Source organism: Hibiscus syriacus, unplaced genomic scaffold (genome assembly GCF_006381635.1).
Source record: "Hibiscus syriacus cultivar Baekdansim isolate YM2019G1 unplaced genomic scaffold, ASM638163v2 tig00110220_pilon, whole genome shotgun sequence".
Lineage (NCBI taxonomy): Eukaryota > Viridiplantae > Streptophyta > Magnoliopsida > Malvales > Malvaceae > Hibiscus > Hibiscus syriacus.
Window position 1 is genome coordinate 892,427 of NW_024062634.1, and position 22,854 is coordinate 915,280.

Consider the following 22,854-nt stretch of genomic DNA (forward strand, 5'->3'; position numbering starts at 1 on the left):
GCTTTTCTAGTTTGCATTTTGCTGTTATGTCAATTTGAGGGATTGCCCGAATTTTTGACAAAACTAAAACAACCGATTGTGTGCTTCTCTAGTTTTGGACAACCAATTGTTATGTCAATGCTGGGTTTTCTCTTTGAATTGAAACCAAGGATGTCTGGTTGAAGCTTTCCTGGTAGGTTTGGTAATGGCTTAAACAGATGGAACATGTTTCAGCGGTATCGGCAAATGGGTTGTTACTCACTCGGCCATCACGAGTTTACCGGTGTAAGTCGGATTTGTCGTAAAATTTGACATTGTTAGGTTAACTTCTGTCAAAGTATCGTGCAGATAGAATTCGGGATACGATCAGACACTACGTTAGTGCTAGGAGGTTTCTTCTTGCAAGGCTTCCTACAAAGCAGAGAACCGAGTTTTCAGACTGCAACTTCATTGAAGATAATGTAAGCTGCTCAAGCAATAAATAACAGATATCGAATATCGAATCGGAACACCAACACCGATCTTATAGCCTATGTCGAACCCTTAGCACATGAAATGCAGCTCAAAATACCAGACTTTGGAGTCCTTGCAGCCACATCTAGAGCGGTAAGGTATAAACAGCAATTTAAGAAAACGAATACAGAGACCGATCCATTTTCACGGTAATTCAGCTTAGAATGGTAAGTTTATAGACAATTGAAAATAGTAACTAATAAAATAACATGTTTTTAAACTACCCTTACAGCCTAAGAATCAAGACCAACATCAAAGACACACTTCCTTTCCTTCAAAAGCAGCAACTTTCATATGGAAAACTAAAAACCCAGAAAGCTAAATCAACATTTACTGGTGTTTTTCAAACAAAAGATTTGAACTTCTTTCGTTTTCCTTCAAACCCAGAAATTGTACGAACGAAACACATCAATAAAGCAAGGGTGTTTTACTTACGGTGGTGGTGCTTTGCTCAGCTGCAACAGCTAAACCAAAAGCAATGAGCTGAAGAAAAAAAAAACAAATCTATAGCTTGTGTATACAAAGACTCAAAATGTGTATACAAACACAAATTACAAAGGCATACAATCACACAAAAAGAATGTGTTTTGATCCATACAACATGATAATGTCAAAGATAAATTACATTATGAATCTCCTTTTTTTTCATTTTCAGTTTCATGAATCCTTGAATGGCAGCAACATCAAAAGCCTTATTGTTACGTTCCACCCGAACTCTCGAAGCACTCGAAAAAAAATTGAAAACCCAAACCAGAAGTATTGTTGAATGGCAAGAGCACACACTAAGCAGTATAATAGTTTTTGCTTTTTCTTCCAAAGAAAAGAAGCTTTCTAAACCCTTTGGCCACTTTAGGAGGGCTTTCATCATTGTTCCATTTCTTCCTGCTATGCATCAGTTCCTTGTCCATTGTATCCTTGGGAGGTGGGGTTGAGATCTCTATTTCAGAAACCCTACAGGGCTGGAATTTCTCATTCATGGTATCGATCCCTTCAATATTTACAGTCGAAAACCGAACCGACTTGACAGGCACTGGTGGCACAGGAAGAACTGTTGTCTCGGGAATATCTTTACCGAATTCTTCCGGTGCAATGTTATCTCCAGAAACAACTTTACATGCCTCCTTACTGAATTCTTCATCGCCTTTTACATGATCTATTTGCAATGGTTTATCTACGGTAACCATGTTTCCATTTGAGTTTTGGTCCTCCAATGGGTTTTGTTTTGAAATCGAGTTTCTTTCGGTTTTATCTATTGGATTAGTCTGCAACTCTTGGATGTCCTTGAAATCGTCGACAATGTCTGTCTGGGGTGCTGCTGGTTCGGGTGCCGCTGGTTCCATTGGCAATGCTTCTGTGACCTCTTTGGAGTCCTTTTTTCCTTGTGCATTAGAGCCATTTGGAGCTACTTTATTTGTGCCACGTTTTATATATGAAGCTTCGACTTTTTTTGTGCTTGATTTCTTATCCTTAGCTTGAGCTGTCTTCCGAGCGGTTAAAGAACTGTTTTCCTTCGATGTCGACTTTTTTGGATGGCTCGATTTCGATTCAGCTGGTGCGACCTTTGAAGTATTCCTTGCAGTTGCAAGGCGTTCTATGGTTGAACTTCTAAGGACTGGTTTTGGTGATTCCTTAGTCTCCTGAGTCGAGAATTGGATCTTCTTTGTCGAAGCTGTCAAAGTTTTATTTTCTGTTGAGCTCCTCCGGAAAATAACAGGATTAAGACCGCCACCAGCACTCCTCTCAGCTATCCTCTTCTGACGCTGGATCCGTAACTCCTCCATTTTCTTTCGTTTTTCCTCTTCCTATATCGAATTAGAAAGGCAAGTAAAACAAATCAGAAACAGATGAGCATTGCAGTCTGCTTTTATCTCATTCGGTCAAGGAACGGACTCAAACCTAAAGGCCAAAGGGTTGTAAATACCTGATCGGACTTAGTTTTCCGTATGGCGGTGTTGCTTCCAGCTGGTGGTTTCCTGGTCTTTGATGTTAAGTCAGATTTACTTTTGACGAGAGGTCCATTTGAAACTCTAGAACGAACTTCTTTATTCGAAAGTTTCCCCGGTTTTTTAGGATTAGGACCCTTGTCATCGACACCAGTTATTTCAGTATCAGCGTGCCTTTCGGTCACTTCAGCAGATAGTGCATTCATTTCATAGTCAATCTCTGGAGTCCAAGATGTCATGGCATTCTCTTCAGCTGAACCACGTCTGATCATCATGTAAAGGTCATCCGGTTCATACGAAACTGAAGCAGCCTTCGATACAGTATCCGAATTGCCATGTTCATGCTGAGTAGCTTCAATTTCAGGAACCATGCCTACACCGATCCTTAACCGATCATCAGATTGATAGTCTCCCACTGATGGACCTTGGATAATGAATGAGTCATCGACAAAAACATCTTTCTTGCTTTCACCAGCTAATGATGAACCGTTTTCTCCATTAAACATTTTGAGGCCCATCATTTCATCCTGATTAGTCGATTTATCCATTTGTTTGTTGATAAACCATTCGCCTTCTCCGCGACTTTTGGCCAATGTAGCTTCCGCAGCATAATCGGAGATATTAGCTCGGGAACTGATAACGGAATCATTGCCTTGCAACACAAGAAACTCCTCGTTTGTGCTCTCTCTTCTCTTAACAACTGAGCCACCGAGTTCATTACTTCCAAAATTCCTGCCTCGAGTTTGACCTTCGTGATCCCTATCAATCTGTGAGGCCAGAAAGGGATCACTCGAGATTGTTTTCTGCTTTGTTACTCCCTCGGCTCCCTTGCTTGCAAAATATTCCTCTTGCAACCTTGCAGTCTGTTTATCTACTTCGGAATCCAAATCCTTCTCCTGCAAGAGAAGGTTCTGGAAAGCATCCCAGGGATTGCTTCGTTTTTCTCCCTCCGAATTTTTAGTTCCCATATCATCTTCATCGTATGGAACATTTTGATGCTTGCTTCCATCACGTTTCTTATTATGAAGTGATGTAGACTTATGTTGTTTCCCCAAAGATCCAACAGCCTCCTCCACTTGGTGTTTGAGAGAATCTCCATCAATGAACTCTTCCTCATTGGAACTCTCTTCTGTATCACTTCCCTTATCCCCATTTCTCTTCGAAGAAATGTAATTAATGTTGCGGATGACGACTTTTCTCGACGATGACTTCTTTTTGTGCTTTTTCTTATGCATTTCTTTGTCTGGTTCACTTTCAGTGTTGGAATTGCTAGACTCAGTGGATTCATCTCTCTTACCTTTTGAAGATTTTTTCTTGCTCCTAGAAGATGATTTATGAGTTCTATGATCATCTGGTTCCCAACCACGAGCAACACTCGAATCCTCTACATTCGGAGGCCAATGCATATTCCCCGGAAAATACGGGGAGGCACCAGGCATACCAGGGAAAATGTACCCTTGATATGGAGGCATTTGTTGAAATCCGGAACCTGGAAATCCTTGCATGTACTGAGGAAAATGGGGTGGCCATGGCATTTGTACTTGAGATTTCCCATCCATGGATGCCAAGCTAGCATCTGTAGAACATGTTAACAGATTTCGGAACATCAAGTAGTAGTTTCGGAAAAAACAAGGCGAAACAAACAATTACAAGAAATCAAATATCATTGATATATATCTACATCTGAAGGAGAAGAAAAATTTGGTATCAATCCTTACCAGGGTTGATATCTCCACTCCCAATCTCAGAGACATCCGCCGAACGGTTTTCTTCGAGGTCGAGATATTTACAGTAAGATTTTGAGTAGGGTCATTTTCTTCCCCAGCAAGTACGATCCCGGATGTTCCAAGGTAAGACAAGTCTGGTCTAGATGCTTGCATTGCTGCTAATTCAGCCATCCAAAGCCTATCTTCATTCTTTCTCTTACATAAGTCCATGAAATTTATGCAAGCTTCCCTGACAGAAAAAAGAAACTAGTAATCGGCAACCATATCCTAACGAACATCATTTTGATCATGACAATGGTGATCTATACCTTAATCGAGAGGCACCAAAAGCGTCAGCGAAAGAGACGAGATCATCTATATTATCAGGTTCGTATCCGGCAACCAAAGCACGAGCATAAGCCATTGCCTGCTCTTTACAAAGTACCATTTCCTAGTCTCTAGAACTCGTTGAAGACGAACCCTGCATACCGACACCAGGGTGAACAACGAATGCATTTTAAAAGACATCAAGCTAATGTAGCTAACTGCAGGAACAAGTAATTTACTTGGAAGTTTCTTCCTGAACAGCGTCGCCGTTTCCATCGGATTCACCTTTGGACTATACGCAGGCATGCAGCAACATAATACAATTCTGAGATTAAAATGTGAGCTATTAAAGGAAACAAACAAAATAGAGAAGGCGAAAAGCATACCTTAGATGAACCATATGACTTTTGGAAATTTCCTGAAACAATCCAACCGGTTCATGTTAATTCCAAATCGGATCAAATCAGACAATTTTCAGACAACTGGACCAAACATAAACATACCGTCTGCGTCTGTCGTCCCGGAAGCGTTCGCTTCGTACGATTGAATCGAATCCTCGATCTGCTCAATTTCCCTCTCCACTGTCACAAATCTTTCAAGAAGTTCTGGTGTATTGACAAACCTCACAAACCTGTTAAAAAACACATTAGAAACCATTAACAAAGGTCAATGACAAAGACTTAAAAAACAAAATATTGTTTCCTCATATAGCAAAATGTCCCTAAACCCATCACTGTAAATCCAAAAACAAACCAGATAACAGCAAAATGTTTCCGCAAATTTTCAAAACGAGGTTGGAATTTTTACCTTTGGAGAGTGCCCTTTGTGAACCAGGAAGGCGTTGAGCCCACCGGACGAAGAGTAATAGAGTAGCCTCCTTTTGAAATTTGATCTTTAGCAGAGCTTAGGTGTGAAATGAAAGGCTCAAGCAACCCTGATGCCAATTTCTCATTATTTTTCCCAGCAAAAATAACCAGATCACACCTTCAAAACCAAAAACCAATATAGATACCATTTTTAGAACTCAATGCAAAATCAAAGAACCGAACTTTAGCTTTACCTGGTTCTAGTTGGTGAAATTTGGAACAAAGCATAATCTAAACGTGTCCTGAAGTCCATTTTTTTTAAAACCCTTTACAAAGGTACCAACACCAGCAATTCCTGAGACAGACAAAGAAGCAAACACTCTATCTTCAACAAGTTAAGTTCATCCATTGTTGGTGTTCTTACAGGAACATGTGCTTTTTATTGGATCTTGTGCTGTTCCTTTCTGCAGGAGCTTTTGTACTTTTTGTTTAGCTTGGAAGAATGAAACACATTATGGAAGTTTAAAATAAAAGTGCAAGTTTCTCGTGAAGAATTGATGAAAACTGAAGCTTTAGCACATGGGAAAGTTCTGAGGATAACAGGGAGAAGTGGAAGACAAGATTTTTATTTATTTATTTATTTTGCATCGTTTGGTCCAGTTACCGACAGTTGTGCCCATCAATTTCTCTTTGGCAAATTATTTAATTATTTCAGTTTGTATTTTTGTAATATAAAGTTAGTTGAGCTAATAATAAAATTAATACCTAAAGTTGATAAAATTATTATTTTAACTCATCTTTTGTAGTAATTTGGTCCTCATATTCTACTTTGGGTAAAATTCTTTTATTGAATGTAAACCGGGGTAAATTACAAATGTGATAACTGAATTTTCATATGATTCCTATTTTACACGCCATACTTCCAAAATTTTCAATTTGCTCATTCAATTTTATGGATTGAACTTTTTTGGTCACTCTACCGTTATTTCACTAATAGCTCGTTGATATAGAATATTTTAATATTAAACATGCCACATCAGATTTCCACATAATAATAATAATAATAAGGGTAAATTACAAATTTGATAACTGAATTTCCATATGATTTCTATTTTACTCACCGTACTTTCAAAATTTTCAATTTTGCTCAATCAACTTTATAGATTGAGTTTTTGGCCGTAGGGAGATGAACGTACGTGGGGTGGTCGAAAAATAGCGTCGGACTTAGGCAGCGACAATAAGAGGGTAAACCAATTGGGTTTTGGTCGGAAAGAGGAGAGGAGTTCAGCAGTGGCGGCGGTGAGACGAATGGACGACCGGGGTGGCCGAAAATCGATGGGAAGCTTTGGTTTCCCGACGAACCTTCGACAGTTTCTATACGATAAAGGACAGGGAGCCTTGACGATCAGCCACCAAGGTTTTGGTCGCGGTGGCCTGGCGCTCACATCGATACTAGTGGTGACAGTCACCATCCAACTGGTGTGAGCTATCATTAATCAGAGATGGGTTCAGCGATGGAGGGTAGTAGTGGATGATCGTTGGCGATGAGAAGTTTAACAGCAGAGTAACCAAAAAAATCAATCTATAAAGTTGAGTGAGTAAAATAGAATCATATGAAAGTTCAGTTATTAATTTGTCTAAGCCACGTCATAACGACGCGATAAATTTAACGGTAGAGTGACCAAAAAGCAATCTATAAAATTGAGTGAGCAAATTAAAATTTTTGAAAGTATGGTGAGTAAAATAAGAATCGTATGAAATTTCAATTATCAAATTTATAATTTACCCTTTTTAAAAAAGTTGATTCACTCTCAATATTTAATTTTATACAAAAAGGCACTAGAGGTCCTTGTCTTCTTGAAAAAAAATATCAATGTAACCATCGTATTATTTTTTTCTCTCAATGTAGCACTCTAACTTAGAAAACAAATCTAATATGACATTTGACCAACATTTTTTGTTGTTTAACTGTTACGGTGCTGATATGACAGTTCACGATACTAACATGACGGTCCACGATATTGATGTGACTGTCCATCTACCATGTTTGATTTACCAATTTAGCCCATCTAACATGTATCTGCCATGTTACCAACCACCGTTGACTACCATATCAACATCGTGAATCGCCACATCAACACCGTGAACTATCATGCCAACACTGTAACGATCAACGACAAAGCGTTGGTCAAAGGGACACATTGGGCTTATTTTTTGAGTTGGAGACCATATTCAGAGAAAATAATATGAGGACCCCATTGATTCTTTTTAAAGTACAAGAACCTCTTATGTCTTTTTGCCTTTCAAAGTAAAAATATTTATCATGGAAACTATTAGCGGACTAACAATTTTCATCCAACCAGGAAGTTAATGAAATATTGGGGCCAAAAAAATAGAAGTTAAAATGATCATTTTATCAATGTTAGGGGTTAGTTTAGTCATTATATATTTATTTTTAAGATATTTACAATTTAGTCATCATATATGAGCAACATTTCTAAACTTTTTTTATTAGATTATTTAATTTAAATCTAATAGTTTAATAATTTATATACATCAAATTAATTAAGTTAATAAGTCGAATTTATTCTATCATCAAACAATTAAATGGTGATTTGTTTTATTTATTATTTTTAATGTTGCCTTGCTGTAAATAGGAGGAGTGAGATAGTTGGCAAAGAATAATGAGAGAGATCTGTTGTTTGGTTCATGTTTGCTCATTGCCAGCCGCAAAGATTTGCAGCTTTCACTCCGCCAAGCAAATATTTCTTTCACTCCCATAATATTAATAATCTTCAAAGCTACCCTCTTTTTATTTATGAGTAAATTGTAAATTTTACCACTCACTTTTCTCTCACTTTTATTTTAGCCATTAAATTTTAATTTTTTAATGAATTTATTAAATTTTTATTTACTCGTATTTTGATCAACCAAATGTTAAATCATAAATAGAATAATGATATGAAAATTACGTGACTATTTCTTTAACATAAAATTTATATGTTATTTTTTTATTTTATCTTCTTTCTCTAAAAATAAAATTTTACTGTTTTATTCGTGGCAATTTTCCCAATAAATCACCGGTGATCGATATATTTACCGATCTAATACCGGTCAGATTATATTTCCCGATCTAACACTCGTAGCAGTAAAGCGAGCCCCCTGAACCGCTCTATACGCTGATTTGGCGCCACGTTGGTATAGCGCATCCCCTGTCCCGTGATATACGGTGATCTGGCGCAACGTGGGTATAGCGCGCCCCCTGATCCGCGTTATACATGGGTATCTGACACGTGGGGTATAGCGCGGTGTAGGGGGCGCGCTATACCCCTAAATATCCATCTCTTCACGTCCACATCCTCCTTATAAATACCCCCATCCTCAATCACTTCTATCACATCAAATTCTCTCAAATTCTCTAAATTTCTCTCAAATACTCTATCTTTTTAAGGTATATTTTATAATATTTTTATTATTATGTATTTACTTTATTTAATATTTTACTAATATAATTCTTTTGCAGTTATATAGTGGAAGACAATCTACTTCGCTCGGATGGAAATCATATATCTCTACACTTTGTTGATACGGTAACATTTTAACGGTTTAATTTAATTTAAATTATTAGTAATATTTAGTTGATTTATTTAATGCATGATTATTAGATTAAGAATTAAATATCTCGACACTTTGCTGATACGGTAACATTTTAACGTTTTAATTTAATTTAAATTATTAGTAATAATTAGTTGATTTATTTAATGCATGATTATTAGATTAAAAAATAAATATCTTGATACTTTGCTGATACGATAACATTTTAACGTTTTAATTTAATTTAAATTATTAGTAATAATTAGTTGATTTATTTAATGCATGATCATTAGAGTAAGAATTAATTTTTGTAATTATTTATTTTTAGGAGAAGGACCGTGTATTAGATCCTTTTATTAGGAATCTTAAGTTAGTGATACACAGCCGTGTCTTGCCGTATTTAGTAGAGGCTGGATTCAGTTACATAGGTAGATATCAGGGTCACTGTAAGATAGAGCCAGACTTGATTTCTGCCTTAGTAGAGCGGTGGAGGCCGGAGACCCACACATTCCATCTTCCGTGCGGAGAGTGCACGATCACGCTTGAGAATGTTTCTATGCAACTGGGGCTTCCGGTGGATGGAGATGTGATATCGGGGATAGCTTCCGGTTCTTGGACTACTTTGTGTCGGGATAGTCCAGGACGTGTCCCGGAAAATTTTATCGGAGGTAGGATACCGTTAAATTGGTTAGATGCCAATTTTCGGGAGTTGAGCGCAGATGCCTCTGAGGATGAGGTTAAGATGTATGCACGAACAAAGGTGGTTGCCACATTGGACCCAAAGACTCCATTGCTGCTTTGATCCCAGCTCCGCGATATGAAATGACACAGATTTTTTCCCTCGTGATAACATGTGCACGTAAATTTCGGAGGAAAAAAGCCCAAGAATTTGTATCTTCTCCTTCGACAAGAGCAAAAGCAACTGGAAGAATATTGCGATTGCCATCTTGGACAACTGCCAATAATAAAACTTGCTTGTATTTTCCATACAAGAAAGTCATGTCGATTTGGACCACAGACTTGCAGTATTTGGCAGCAATAACGCACTGTGGGTAACTCCAAAAAACCCGGTAAATTTGGCATCGATCGCGAAGAACTCGATCATTATGGTATGCATAGGAGGTTTCGAAGTCCACAATTGTCCCAGGATTCAACGTCCGCACCAGCCTAAACTAACCTGGAAGTTCGTTGTAAGATGCATCCCATTCGCCATTAAGTTTGACAATGGCATTTGGTTTTGCCAACCAAGCTTTTTTATAGGAGACGGTGTACCCATACTACGATTGTATAGCTAAAATCAACACTGCAACAGCTATATGAGAGCTTGCTTTTACCATGGGCATGATGGCTTGGCATATCACTTCAGAGTCCAAGTTGGGATGATCTTGGTTGACCCCTCCAGCACAACATGTGTGATGACCGTTGTATACTGTTAGTTCTCATATGTTGTTTTTCCTCTTCATTTTTGATACGCGAACCATCCAATTGCATCCTTTTTCGCGTTGGGCACAGTAACATACATATTTTTTGGTCGTCGATCGGTTGACTCTGGACTGAACAGAATTACGGATATTGTAATTTTTGATAGCCATCATCGCTTCTTCTTTGCTTGAAAACTCCATGCATAAAGATAACTCACCATTATTTATTGATGAGTAATATCCATAGTCACCGAGATGAGGCATATCCACAAATTCTGGCCCGTACATTGCACCATAATCAGTTTCATACATGTGTGCAGGAGGGTCAGTTTGTGCCACATTTCCTGGAACTTCATCATCATCGGAGTTGAATTGCGGTGATTCTGGGTGAATGAATAGTCCAGTCTTAGCACCATCCGCACCAGGCTCACGAAGCGGTTCTTCTGGTGGAGATGATGGTTCCCCCATGCTCTCCACATTTAGGTCGAAGAACCTACTACTACTTGCACGTCTTCCCCTTGAACTGGAAGACATATCGACATTGAGATCGAAAAAGCTCGCAGTCGAATGCCTCCCCCTGAAACTGCACAGATGGTTGCATCGATGACATCTCCATATGGTCAAAGAAATTTGCAGATGAATGCCTTCCCCTTGAACTGGATGCGGTGTTGCCATACGGATTGTTCGTGGACCCACCTCGGTACATATCGTAAGGAGTTGCGGATGAATGTCTCCCCATTATGGCATTAAAATCATTACACATTACTGTAGTCGGTCTGTCAACTTGATCAACTTGTTCAGCCAGCCCATAGTGTGAGCTTAAAGATTGACCCCGAACAACACGCACTTGAACAAAATATGCATACATCTCAATAGCGGCGTCTGAATAATTACTTTGAGCTTCAACCATCATTTGAACATCATCATTGTTCAAAAGTTCGAACGTTGTATAAGTTAATGGCAACAATGATGTTGAAAATATGTACTGCAACGATGACATTCTTCTGTTACATCCAACATGAATCTTCCTCGAAATCTTCGTTATCAGCTCCTCAAGAGTTATGTTTCTCTTTAATGATATTTTAACATGCTCATTTGATACGAAAACAACGCCGGTTTCATCTTCTCGAATTTCACCACCAAAATAAACAATAGCTGAAAGTCGCGCCATTCTTTGAATTTAAAAGTGCGGAAATATTATATCTGCAAAAAAAAAATAACTTAAACAAACCTGATTAAATAAATTATATATGAATGAAAATATAACACAAATTTTTTTTACACATCAACGTAAATAATTTAAATAATATAATTTTATATTATTACCTGCACCGCAAAACTATTTCGACGTATGCTCCTGCTTTTCAATTTTACAAACATAAAAATTAATTAAAAATAATTAGTATAATATTTTTTCAAATAATGATAATAAAAAATAAGTATAATTAAAAAATTATAACAAAATTACCTTATAATGAAAAATCACACGAACTTCTAAATCAAATATAAAAAGAATGCCAGAATTATTACTCGTTGACGGAATTGTTGTATTAATTTATAAGAGATGAGAGATGCGAGGAGATGTGAGGAGAGATGCGAGAACAGGAGGTATTTATAAACATATAAGGTGTGGTACCTGCATCGCGTTATATGTAATTATTATATAGCGCGGATCAAGGACCGCGTTAAATATAATTTTGGTATGGCGTATAGCGCGGCTACTGATCCGCGCTATACCCCTACGTGGCGTATAGCGCGGAGCAGGGGGCGCGCTATACCCCACGTGTAACCCAATCAGCGTATAGCGTGGAGCAGGGGGTGCGTTATACCCCACGTGTAACCCAGTCAGCGTATAACGCGATACAGGGGAGAGCTATACTCCACGTGACGCCAAATCAACATATAGCGCGATTCAGGGGGCGCGCTTTACTGTTACGAGTGTTAGATTGAAAAATATAATCTGACCGGTATTAGATCGGTATATATATCAATCACCGGTGATTTTTTTGAAAAAATCACCTTTATTTGTGACATCTTTTATAATTATTCAAGATATTGATAAATTCGTTTTAATATTATTTACCACCTGTTAATTTATATTTTAAAGAAAAAATCATAACAAACAGAATTATTCCCCAATTAAGCAGGACCCCACAGAATGGTAGCCTATGCCATTGCCATGTAGTTAGAGCTTAGAAAGAAGAACAGCCATCATAATTATTCCCAATTAAGAAGGACCCCACGATTGTTTGTTAGTTTAAACATGGCTTTCGTTTAATAGAATATATGCTAGCTCCACCTAACTTTAATTCATTAGCAGGTTTATAAACAATGGTTAGTTTTGTCTTTTTTGCTTTTTATATCTGTTTTATAGTTTTGTATTTGAGGATGGTGATCAGAGATGATCATAGGCCGGGTCGAGTTCTTGGTCAATTCAACTCGAGTCAGGAAATATATTATTTTTTTATTAAAATCTGATTTGATTTATGTCTATAAAATTTTATCTGATCTAAAATTTGACTCAACGTAAACTAATTTTATCATTTTAGGAGCTCGAAACTGTAGTATATCATTTATCCTTATTTTTCTCATAATTTTATTTTTTTATAAATGAAATATTATTGTAAATTTTTTGAATAAAATCAAGACCACATGTCACAACACACTAACAAAAACCTATTTTATAAAGCTGCAACCATCGACAAATTTGACATTCATCTACAATTTTGTACTTTGTAATTAGTTTTGGTGCATCCCAAAAATTTAAAAGAGGACGAAATCAACTATTTACTAAAGTTCCATCATTTGTGGACCATTGTTTACAAAAATTTCAAAAGGGTCCCTACTAATTTGAAAAGTACTTTTTTTCTAACTTTGCATCATTGAAACATTTGTTAATTAATAATTACATTTATATTGTATTTTGAATTTTGGGTTTTTGTGCTTTTATTCTTGGTACCCAAATAAATCATCATGTAATCAAATCATCATAACAATATGTGAATTAACAAAAGAAGAATACATTAATAAAAATGATAGGGTTGGTTTGTGTCATTTGGGGTTGATGAGGAAGCTAATCATGAAACAACAATTTGATCTTTCCTTAGCTGGATTTATAAGGACACTTTTGGCCATGATGAGGACCAAGTACCTATACTAATAGTAACTCTGTTTTGCCTATTTTGACCCTAACTTCCCCACTTTTCAATTTATGTATTAATATAAAAATAAGCGCCTAAACTTTATTTGAAATTAATTTTTGGTGTCTAAAAATTTTTTCGTTAAAAATATGTACCTAATGTTTTCTCCATTACACTTTTAATTGCCTACCATTTAAAAAACTTGTTAAGTGACACGTGTCATGTTTAATTTAAAAAAAAATATATAAACGTGACACGTGTTACTAAATGGATTTTTAACGGCAGACACATAAAATATAACAAAGAAAACATTAGGCGTCTACTTTTTAACAAAAAAATAGATACCAAAAGTCAATTTTAGATATAATTTAGGCACTTATTTTGTATTAACCCTTAATTTATTTTGAGTTGAAAGTGCAACTAGGGATGACAATGGGTTGGGTCGGGTTTTTGGGCCACCCGACCCGACCCGAGAAGAAAGGGTCCTCCACCCGTAAATCGACCCGACCCTACTAAATTAAGGTTTCACCCGACCCGATCCGAATATATGACTTAGAAATCTGACCCGACCCGACCCGAAATAATAATAAAAAATATTTTTATTCAATAAAAATAGTGACTTAATTGAAAAAAATTATATATAAAGGGGTATTATTGTAATTATCCCTAAATATATAGGTAAAATTATATATATTTTTCGGGTCGGGTCGGATTTTTTCCACCATAAACCCGACCCGAACAGTGCATTAAAAAATCCGACCCGACCCGACCCGAACCTGATTTTTTTAAAAAAATCCGACCCGATCGGGTCGAAACCCGTCGGGTTCGGGTTGAGTTGCTATCCCTAAGTGCAACCACCACCAACATTACTTGATAGGACCTGGTTTCCTTCCTAATAAAATACATAAACTAATTTGGCTTATTATCCTCAACTTACCCAGATGGTTTTTTGGGTAAAAACCTAAATGGTCATTATATCTGAATCACTTGATAAAACTTGTTTTCCTTCTTAATTTGTGGGATACAAATTAAATTGTCCTCTATTAATTTTTTAATATAATTATGAATATCTTTATTACATGGTTATTTGGTATATTCAATAATTTATTTAAATAGAAAATTAAAGATAATCCTCACTTAAATGACTCTCCTAAATTAATTAATTCTTAACTAAATTATATATTCGGGCATCCGTTGGATTCATTTCACTTATCTTTAGACCATAGAAGTTAAGCAAACTTTAACATTCTATAAATGTTTCTTTTAGTGCCCAAAGAATATGGGCCAACACGAATTTGAGGAGGGATTTAAGGCCCAAAGGCAATATTTAACCGAAACATGTTAATAAAATTATTAAAATATATTAATTAATTATATATGTATAATATTTAAGATTTTAAGATTTTTTTATTTTTATATTATTAAAATATATTCTTTAATTATTAAAAATATAAAATTATTATAAAATATATTAATTTAGCCGTTTAAAACATAATAAATAATTATAAATATATTATTATAAAACATATTATTTTAATTATTTAAAATATTAATATATTCATATCGGTCGATTCGGATCGAGTCATGGTTTTAGTTTAAAAATCGGGACGAAAAAACATAAAATTCATCGGGATGAGGTGGGATTAGATTTTAAGTATATATTTTTCGGGTAGGGGCAGCCGAAAAACCAGCCCGTTCTGCCCCGTGCCCAATCCTTACCAAATTTATAGTCAATTTACAAGATCTACCAGGCCAATCAGCCTAAAATTAGTCATAGTAACTCTATACCTAACATAAACCCTAAGAATATTATAAAATCTCTAGATCAATATAAAGAGAAACGATGGAATTCATATCACCTTACCTCATTTATCTCTCTACCATCTCATAAAGATTGAATATTTTAACACCGACCAACGATCGATTTATCATCCACTATGACTATTCGTTTAAACTATAAGAGATCAACTGCATATAGTCCTAACAATCCATTTATCCCCTCAACAAATATATTAATATATTATAATCTCATTCTAACAACTTAAATTACCGATGGTTAATTTAAAAAATAAAATAAAAAATTACCAAAGTTTGATTACCATTCATTGATAAAAACATTATATAATATAATATAGTATGATGTGAAATGAATATGGTAGGTCCATCATGGCAGCGCCACGACTACTTTTGAATGGCGGCTTCGTCCGAATTTTGTTTGATGTTTGCCAGTGTTTCCAGCCACTCAAATAAATTGTCAACATCATTGTCGAGCTAAAATTTAATTCGTAATTTTTATTTAATAAATTTTGATCTTCTATTAATATATGTTTCATTGTCTGCTAATTGAAGACTTAACAAAAAAATTTTTGATTTTATATTTATATTTTTTTTTATCAATTTGACCTTTGAAAGAATATTAATATAAAGGACTAAAGAATCGTATTGTTGAATTAAATTACCTCAAATTTAAACACAATAGAAGGACCAATATCAGAATTTGACCTAAATATTTAAGTCGGTCTACATTTGAGTCAAGATTGCAAAATCTTCATACAATGAATTGGGAACCGAAAAAGAGAGGAAAGTACATAAGATTCTTTCGTTTTCTCAATCATTTTTGTTTACTTTTAAATAGAGTTGCAGGTTTTGCTTGTGTTAAATCGGTCAGCAACAATGGCGGAAGATTTAGACATTGAAGGTGCGACAAAGGTGAAGATAACTCGAAAGCAACCTCCATCTTCAAGAGTACAAATCAATCAGTTCTTTTAAAGGTACGAACACTGTTTGAAATATTGTTTTCTTTCATTGAATCAGCTGGAAATTTAAGCTTTAAATGATTGAATTTTCATGGCTTTATCGTTCTGCAGTTTGTTGATGTTGTTTATTCAGTCAAATTCGGCAAAGGGGGAAATTGTTTTCGGAACAAATCGAGTTCCGGCGAGAAAGTGATCTTAAATAGGATCGGTGGGATGGTTCAACCGGGAGAAATGTTAGCCATGCTCGGTCCATCCGGCAGTGGCAAACAACGCTATTGACAGCGCTAGGTGGTCGCCTAGGCGGTCACCTCACCGGCGCCATAACTTACAACGGCAAGCCTTTCTCAGATTCGATGAAGCGAAACACCGATTCGTCACACAGGACGATGTTCTATATCCTCACTTGACCGTGACCGAAACGCTCGTTTTCACCGCGCTTCTTCGATTGCCAAATAGTTTTACTAGACAAGAGAAGATCATGCCTGAAGCTGTTATCAATCAACTTGGACTAGATAACTGCAAGGATTGCATCATTGGTAACTCGTTTTCAGAGAGGAGTTTCGGGTGGGAACGAAAAAGGGTTAGTATTGGTCAAGAAATGCTTATAAACCCGAGCTTGTTGCTCTTGGATGAGCCTACGTCGGGTCTGGATTCGACTACCGCGCAACGGATCGTGTCGACATTGTCGAAGCAAGCTCAGGTGGTAGAACGATTGTGTTAACGATACACCAGCCATCGAGTAGGCTGTTTTCATGTTCCATAAGGTTTTGCTGCTATCAGAAGGTAAGCCTCTGTATTTTGGACGAGGATCAGCTGCTATGGATTATTTTCGAGCATTGATATGCCCCGTCGGTCGCCATGAACCCTTCGGATTTTCTATTGGACCTTTCAAATGGTAAGCTTTAATCTCAATTGTGCATATTGATCTTGTATGGGGTAAATTTTGCATTATTCAATCTTGTAATGCTTATAGGTGTTATATCATCGAATGAGTCACTAAAGGAGCAAAACTTGGTGAAGAACACTGGTTTCGGCATACAAGAGCAACATTGCTGAGAAATTAAGGGAAGAGCTTAACGAGAACTGTGATCGCCATCACAATCGAACCGAGCACAAGAAGTTCGAACGGTGGCCGACGACTTGGTGGCAACAGTTCACCGTATTACTTCAAAGGGGACTTAAGGAAAGGAAACATGATCATTTTCGATATTCAACACTGCCGAGGCCCTTGCCGTAGCTGTCCTATTAGGACTTTATGGTGGCAATCCGGTATTGCTCACTTGCAAGACCAGATTGGGTTCCTCTCTTTCTTTATCAGGATTCTGGGGTATGTTCCCTCTGTACCAAGCGATTTTCACCTTCCCTCAAGAACGTTTAATGCTCGAGAAAGAACGGTCCTCGGGAATGTATCGGCTATCTTCGTACTTCATGTCGAGAATCGCATCCGATCTCCCCATGGAGCTTATTCTTCCCACAGTTTTCATCACATATCATATTGGATGGCAGGGCTTAAACCTACAGCAGGCAATTTCCTCTACACCTTATCCGTACTCTTTTATGTCCTTGCCTCACAAGGCATGGGGCTCGCCATTGGTGCCTTGGTGATGAACCAAAAGACGCGGCCGTTCTCGGTTCAGTCATCATGCTTATGTTCTTACTCCCGCGGCTACTACATTCAACATATTCCGGGTTTCATATCGTGGATCAAATACATTTCGCTTAGCCATTACACCTATAAGCTCTTGTTGGGTCTCATACCAGGCGGGTGACACTTACCCTGTGGTGAGCCTGCAAAGGTTTGCTTGGTCGGAGATTTTCCGGCTATAAGCAGTGTTGGGCTCGACGGTCAAGTCGTCTCGGCTGTTGTCCTGGTTTTAATGCTTGGAATCTACAGGCTCATTGCTATTTGGCCCTCATGAGAATTGGGGTGACCCCAAAATTGGAGAAGTAGCTTAATCTTCCTTTATTCATACAACCAAGGATTGTATTAATTTTTTATTCTTTTTTTTTTTCATTAAGTGGCCTTCTGTATTACAAGGATTAGAGAATGTGTACCCTAAATTCAACCACAATAAGAGTGTACCATAGTATAGAAGAAATTGATTAATGCATAAACGTTAAATTCTAACCAACATTAAATTTAGGGTAAATTACATATTTTGTACCTAAACTATATTTTTGTTGTTTTAGTGCCAATTTTATGTTTTTTGCTTCAAAACTATACGAAACGTTAATTTAGGTTTTGTTTTGGTATCCTCCTACCGTTAAAAATTAACGGTGTCACAATTAAAAATAATAATAAAATGTCAAGTCAATAGTTCGATAATTTTTGGGTAAACTACATGATTTGTCACCTTGTTTAAGTTTATTCACTTTTTCTCACTGAATTTAAAAAAAATTACATTTGGTCACTTTCATTTTTATTTAATTAAGACGTGGTCATGTTCGTTTTTTATTTAATTAAGAAGCGTCAGTCACCTTATCAATTTTTAAATGTTTAGTTGCTTAAATTTTGACTATCGTTAGTGAGGAAATTAAATAAAAGTGATTACATCTTAATTAAATAAAATAAAAATGACAAATATTATGTTTTTTGAATTTAGTGAGGAAAATTACTCTCTCTGTCCCACTAAACTGTCATTGTTGATTTTTTAGTCAAATTGTTTAACTTTGACTTATTATTATTGATAAAAATATGAAAAAGATATTTTAAAAACTTAAATCAAATTATTTTCAAATATATTTTATAAAATTTATTTGTTCAAAATTTTAAAATAATCATAGTCCAAAGTTAAAAAATTTGTGATATACAACAGTTAAAGTTTTGACTTTTCAAAAGTAAGTAATGATGGAGAGAGTATAAAACTAAAGAGAAAGTAATCAATCTTGTAATTTACCCTTAATTTATATGATGTATACCAAATTAAAACATAAACTAAATATTAGGGATGATTTTCAAAAAAATAAAATTGAGTACCAAACATAATAAAAATAATAATTTAAGTATTACATATAATTTATCATTAAATTTTTTATCATTTGAAGAACTGTTATATTTAAATCATCATTTCAATTAATGATAAATAGTCACGCTATTTCCAATATATTATCTTGATAAATATCTACAAAGAAAGTCCTAATTAATGGCAATTTTTCAAACAGCGAAATCTTTTCGAATTAACTTAATCATTTTATTTTTATTACATTGTTTACTTTGTTGGAAATCTTAGATGTTTGACAGCAAACAAAGCTTTGCTGATGGGTAAGGAAATCTCAAGGAACAACGCAATGTTGCTTTAGCAATTTTTGAACACGATATTATCTGATTGAAAGTTTTCATGTTATGAATTGTTTTTCCTATTGTTTGTAATGGAAGGTTTTTATGTCAAGTAAATGTATGTGTGCTGACAGATCAGTGATAGATGTGTCATCAAAGACACCCATCAAGGAGAGCACAAGCAATTTCGACATCTCGTATTTACTTGTCTGCTGGAAATTTTGAGGGCTCGATCAATCGACCCATGAAGTTTGCTGAAATTTTATTGCTGCTGAACATGCTTTGAAGCAAACAATTTCAAATCCTGATCTGCAGAAAGCTTTGTCATCTATACAGGACATTGAGGTATCAAATTGAGGCTACACACATGTGAACTGATCATGTTTACACCTTTTTTTTTGGGGGGGGGGGGGGCGCGGGTGGGGGGGTTGTGGAGGAAGATTATTGTCCTTAAAAAAGTAGAAATTTTTTTTACAAAAAATACTCTCCTTTGGTTATCAGTTAGAAGTATCTAGTTTAGACCATAGACCTTTATATATTTTATATTCCTGGATTTAGTTAGAAGATTTGTTGCACTTATATTCAATATTTAATCTACACTTTTGTCTCATTAATCCCTATTTGGGTGGCAGCAATAATATATGGATCTTACTAAGGGTGCTGCTGACAATTATCATTGTTCTTGGTGGAAAAGAGACATGGGGTTGTCCTTGATGGTGAAATTGCAGCAGTATGCTTTAAGCGTGGTAACTTTGACCTAGCTGCAAAGTCATATGAGAACGTTTGTGCTCTTTATGTTGGTGAAGGATGGCAAGATTTATTGGCTGAAGTCCTGCCTAATTTAGCTGAATGTCAAAGAATACTTAATGACCAAGCTGGCTACCTGTCATCTTCTGTGCGGTTGCTTTCACTAGACAAAGGCATATTCTCAATTAGGGAACGCCAAGCTTTTCAGGCAGAAGTTGTTAGTCTTGCACATAGTGAAATGAAGCACCCTGTCCCGCTTGATGTATCATCTTTAATTACATTTTCTGGAAATTCTGGGCCTCCTTTGGAATTATGTGATGGGATCCTGGTACCTTATCTGTAACCGTTTGGAGTGGCTTTCCTGACCATATAACTCTTGATTCTCTTAGTCTCACTTTGATGGCTACATTTAATGCTGATGAAGGTGGTAAGGTATGGTTTCTAAGACAAGATGATGATAGTATGTTTTAAGCTTTGTCATAGCATGATATTGACTCGGTTATTTGATGCATATTTCAGTTAAGAAGCTCTAGTGCCACTGTACTAAAGCCTGTTAGGAACACAATCACCTATCCTTTACCACCACAGAAACCTGGTTCTCAAGTCTTGGGGGTTATTACTGGAAACATTGGACATTGGCTTTTAGATCTCAATAGTTTCTCCAAGGCAGGTCCCGCAGATAGTGATGATTTTTTTCTCTATGAAAACGACCCGCCCCATCTTGAAGGTAATCTTTCTTTCTCAGATTTCAAGTACTGTCTCTCGTAATATCGATAAAGCTAACTTTTTCTAAATGTTAAAAAGTATAGCATGGTGAGATTCCCAACTGTATGATCACAAAGCCTGGTTATGCTTTTTTTCTTTTTCTTCTTCAGTTTTCTGATAGAACCTTCTCTTTACTTAGGTTTCCAAACCAAGACCTCTAGTTGATCTATCAACGGCTATATCATCTGCCTTGCTAATTAATGAAGCTAAGTGGATTGGAATAATAGCGCAACCTATAGACTACTCCTTGAAAGGTGCTGTCATGCATATTGATACTGGTCCAGATCTGAAGATTGAAGAGTCACCTTCCATTGGGATGGAAACATAAAAAAGTGCTGCTCAGAGTTCCACTGATACATCAAACTCCGGTGATGCTAGGAATTATTATAATAAAGACTTTGAGCAGCTAAGTCTCCTCGATGGTAAAATAGAGTTTCCAGATTGGGCCAGTGATGTGACCTCCATTCTCTGGATTCCTATTTGTGACATTGATGATAAGCTTGCAAGAGGGTCATCTTCATGTCCGGGAAAAAGACTAGAGAATTTGTGATGGTTTTAATTTTGGATAAATGTTTGTTGTATGCAAAAAAACACATCTCTCCATTGTTTGCTGCATCTGTCTGCTAGATCGTTTATGTTATGTTGTGCTCTATGGCAGGGGCCCTGCAGTAACAAATATTGTGGAAGGCGTGCGGACAATAGCTCTGAAACTTGAGTTTGGAGTATCAAACAATCAAATCTATGACAAGTACTATTTCTCGTATTTTTATTTTTGATTTTTTTAGATTTGAATTCACACACTCTCTCTATCTGAATTTTTTACGGAACAGTCTACCGTGGTTTGCAGGACCATAGCTTTGCATTTCACTGATCCTTTCCATGTGAGCATACGTGTTGCTGATCTTGTAGGTATCATGTCCTTAGTTTTTCAACCACATTCACGATTTTAAGCTCACAATAAATTTGAAGTGATCATCGTGTATGATCAAACGACTCTATCACCTTGTCTCTCGGTTTTATATGTCTAGCCCTAAAGCTTCAGGCACTGGCATGCCCAGGCGCATGCCTTACAACACTGCAGATCTTGTTGTATGGCATCTGAAAATGTGAAATTCTTACTTCATATGATATACTGACTGCTTGTTGGATTAAGAATTTACTGTATGTACTGAAATAGATGCATATATCATACGTAAGAGGTTTTGATCTTACCATTCATGGTATACTGTGAAAATAAACTTACTCTGTGTTACAAATTTCCCACTACTCTTAATACATTTTATGTAGCTTGTTCTGGTTTGTGCTACTTCCAGGTAAAGGGGGCATGTTTCTATCTCCAAAAAGCAAGGTTTACAAACTGTTTCCCTTTTCGCTTCTAAATGATAATTCCTGGTGGCTTCGTAGCCGAGTCGAAAAAGCACTCGTATCACCATATCCGTCTCTGTATGTAACTGCCATTTAATTTCCAATTACAGGTTCAAGGATATTTATTTCCGTACTATGCATGCCACTCATTGCCGGTTATGTCCACCCCCCTCACCTCGAGCTACGGGATATCGACTAGGCGAATATAAGCTGCAGTCCTGCCTGACCTTACCTCGTTTGCATCTTGCCTCCTGATCTCAGTTCATCCTTCTGTGTTCCGGCATGATCGTCATGGCTTTTCATCATACAAGTCAATCTCTACCCTGAATTTTCCACTATGTTCAATGAAAACTGTCAAGGATTTAGATTTACACCAAGTTTCGCTCCTCCATTGTTTTCTTCAACTGTGTAATGTGTTGTGGTTCATGTACAGAAGAACGGCGTATCATTGTTCTATTCAAACCAATGAAATTCAATTCCATATGATTTATCATATTACATTCTCAGTAAATACG

The 22,854-nt window shown here is 36.4% G+C and overlaps 1 protein-coding gene and 2 pseudogenes across 1 annotated transcript; 2 read left to right on the forward strand and 1 right to left on the reverse strand.

Moving 5' to 3' along the window:
• Positions 1-1,008: 1,008 nt before the first annotated feature.
• On the reverse strand, positions 1,009-5,919 carry LOC120114095 (COP1-interacting protein 7-like). Its single transcript, XM_039135104.1, is given in 10 exon segments — positions 1,009-2,294; positions 2,414-4,011; positions 4,117-4,391; positions 4,471-4,588; positions 4,591-4,622; positions 4,708-4,760; positions 4,855-4,886; positions 4,972-5,099; positions 5,276-5,452; positions 5,529-5,919. Coding segments are annotated over 10 exon segments (3,492 nt in total). The 5' UTR covers positions 5,588-5,919; the 3' UTR covers positions 1,009-1,274.
• A 10,065-nt stretch (positions 5,920-15,984) lies between these two features.
• LOC120114096 lies at positions 15,985-18,218 on the forward strand (annotated as a pseudogene).
• Positions 18,219-19,415: 1,197 nt separating this feature from the next.
• Positions 19,416-21,302, forward strand: LOC120114097 (annotated as a pseudogene).
• Positions 21,303-22,854: the final 1,552 nt, after the last annotated feature.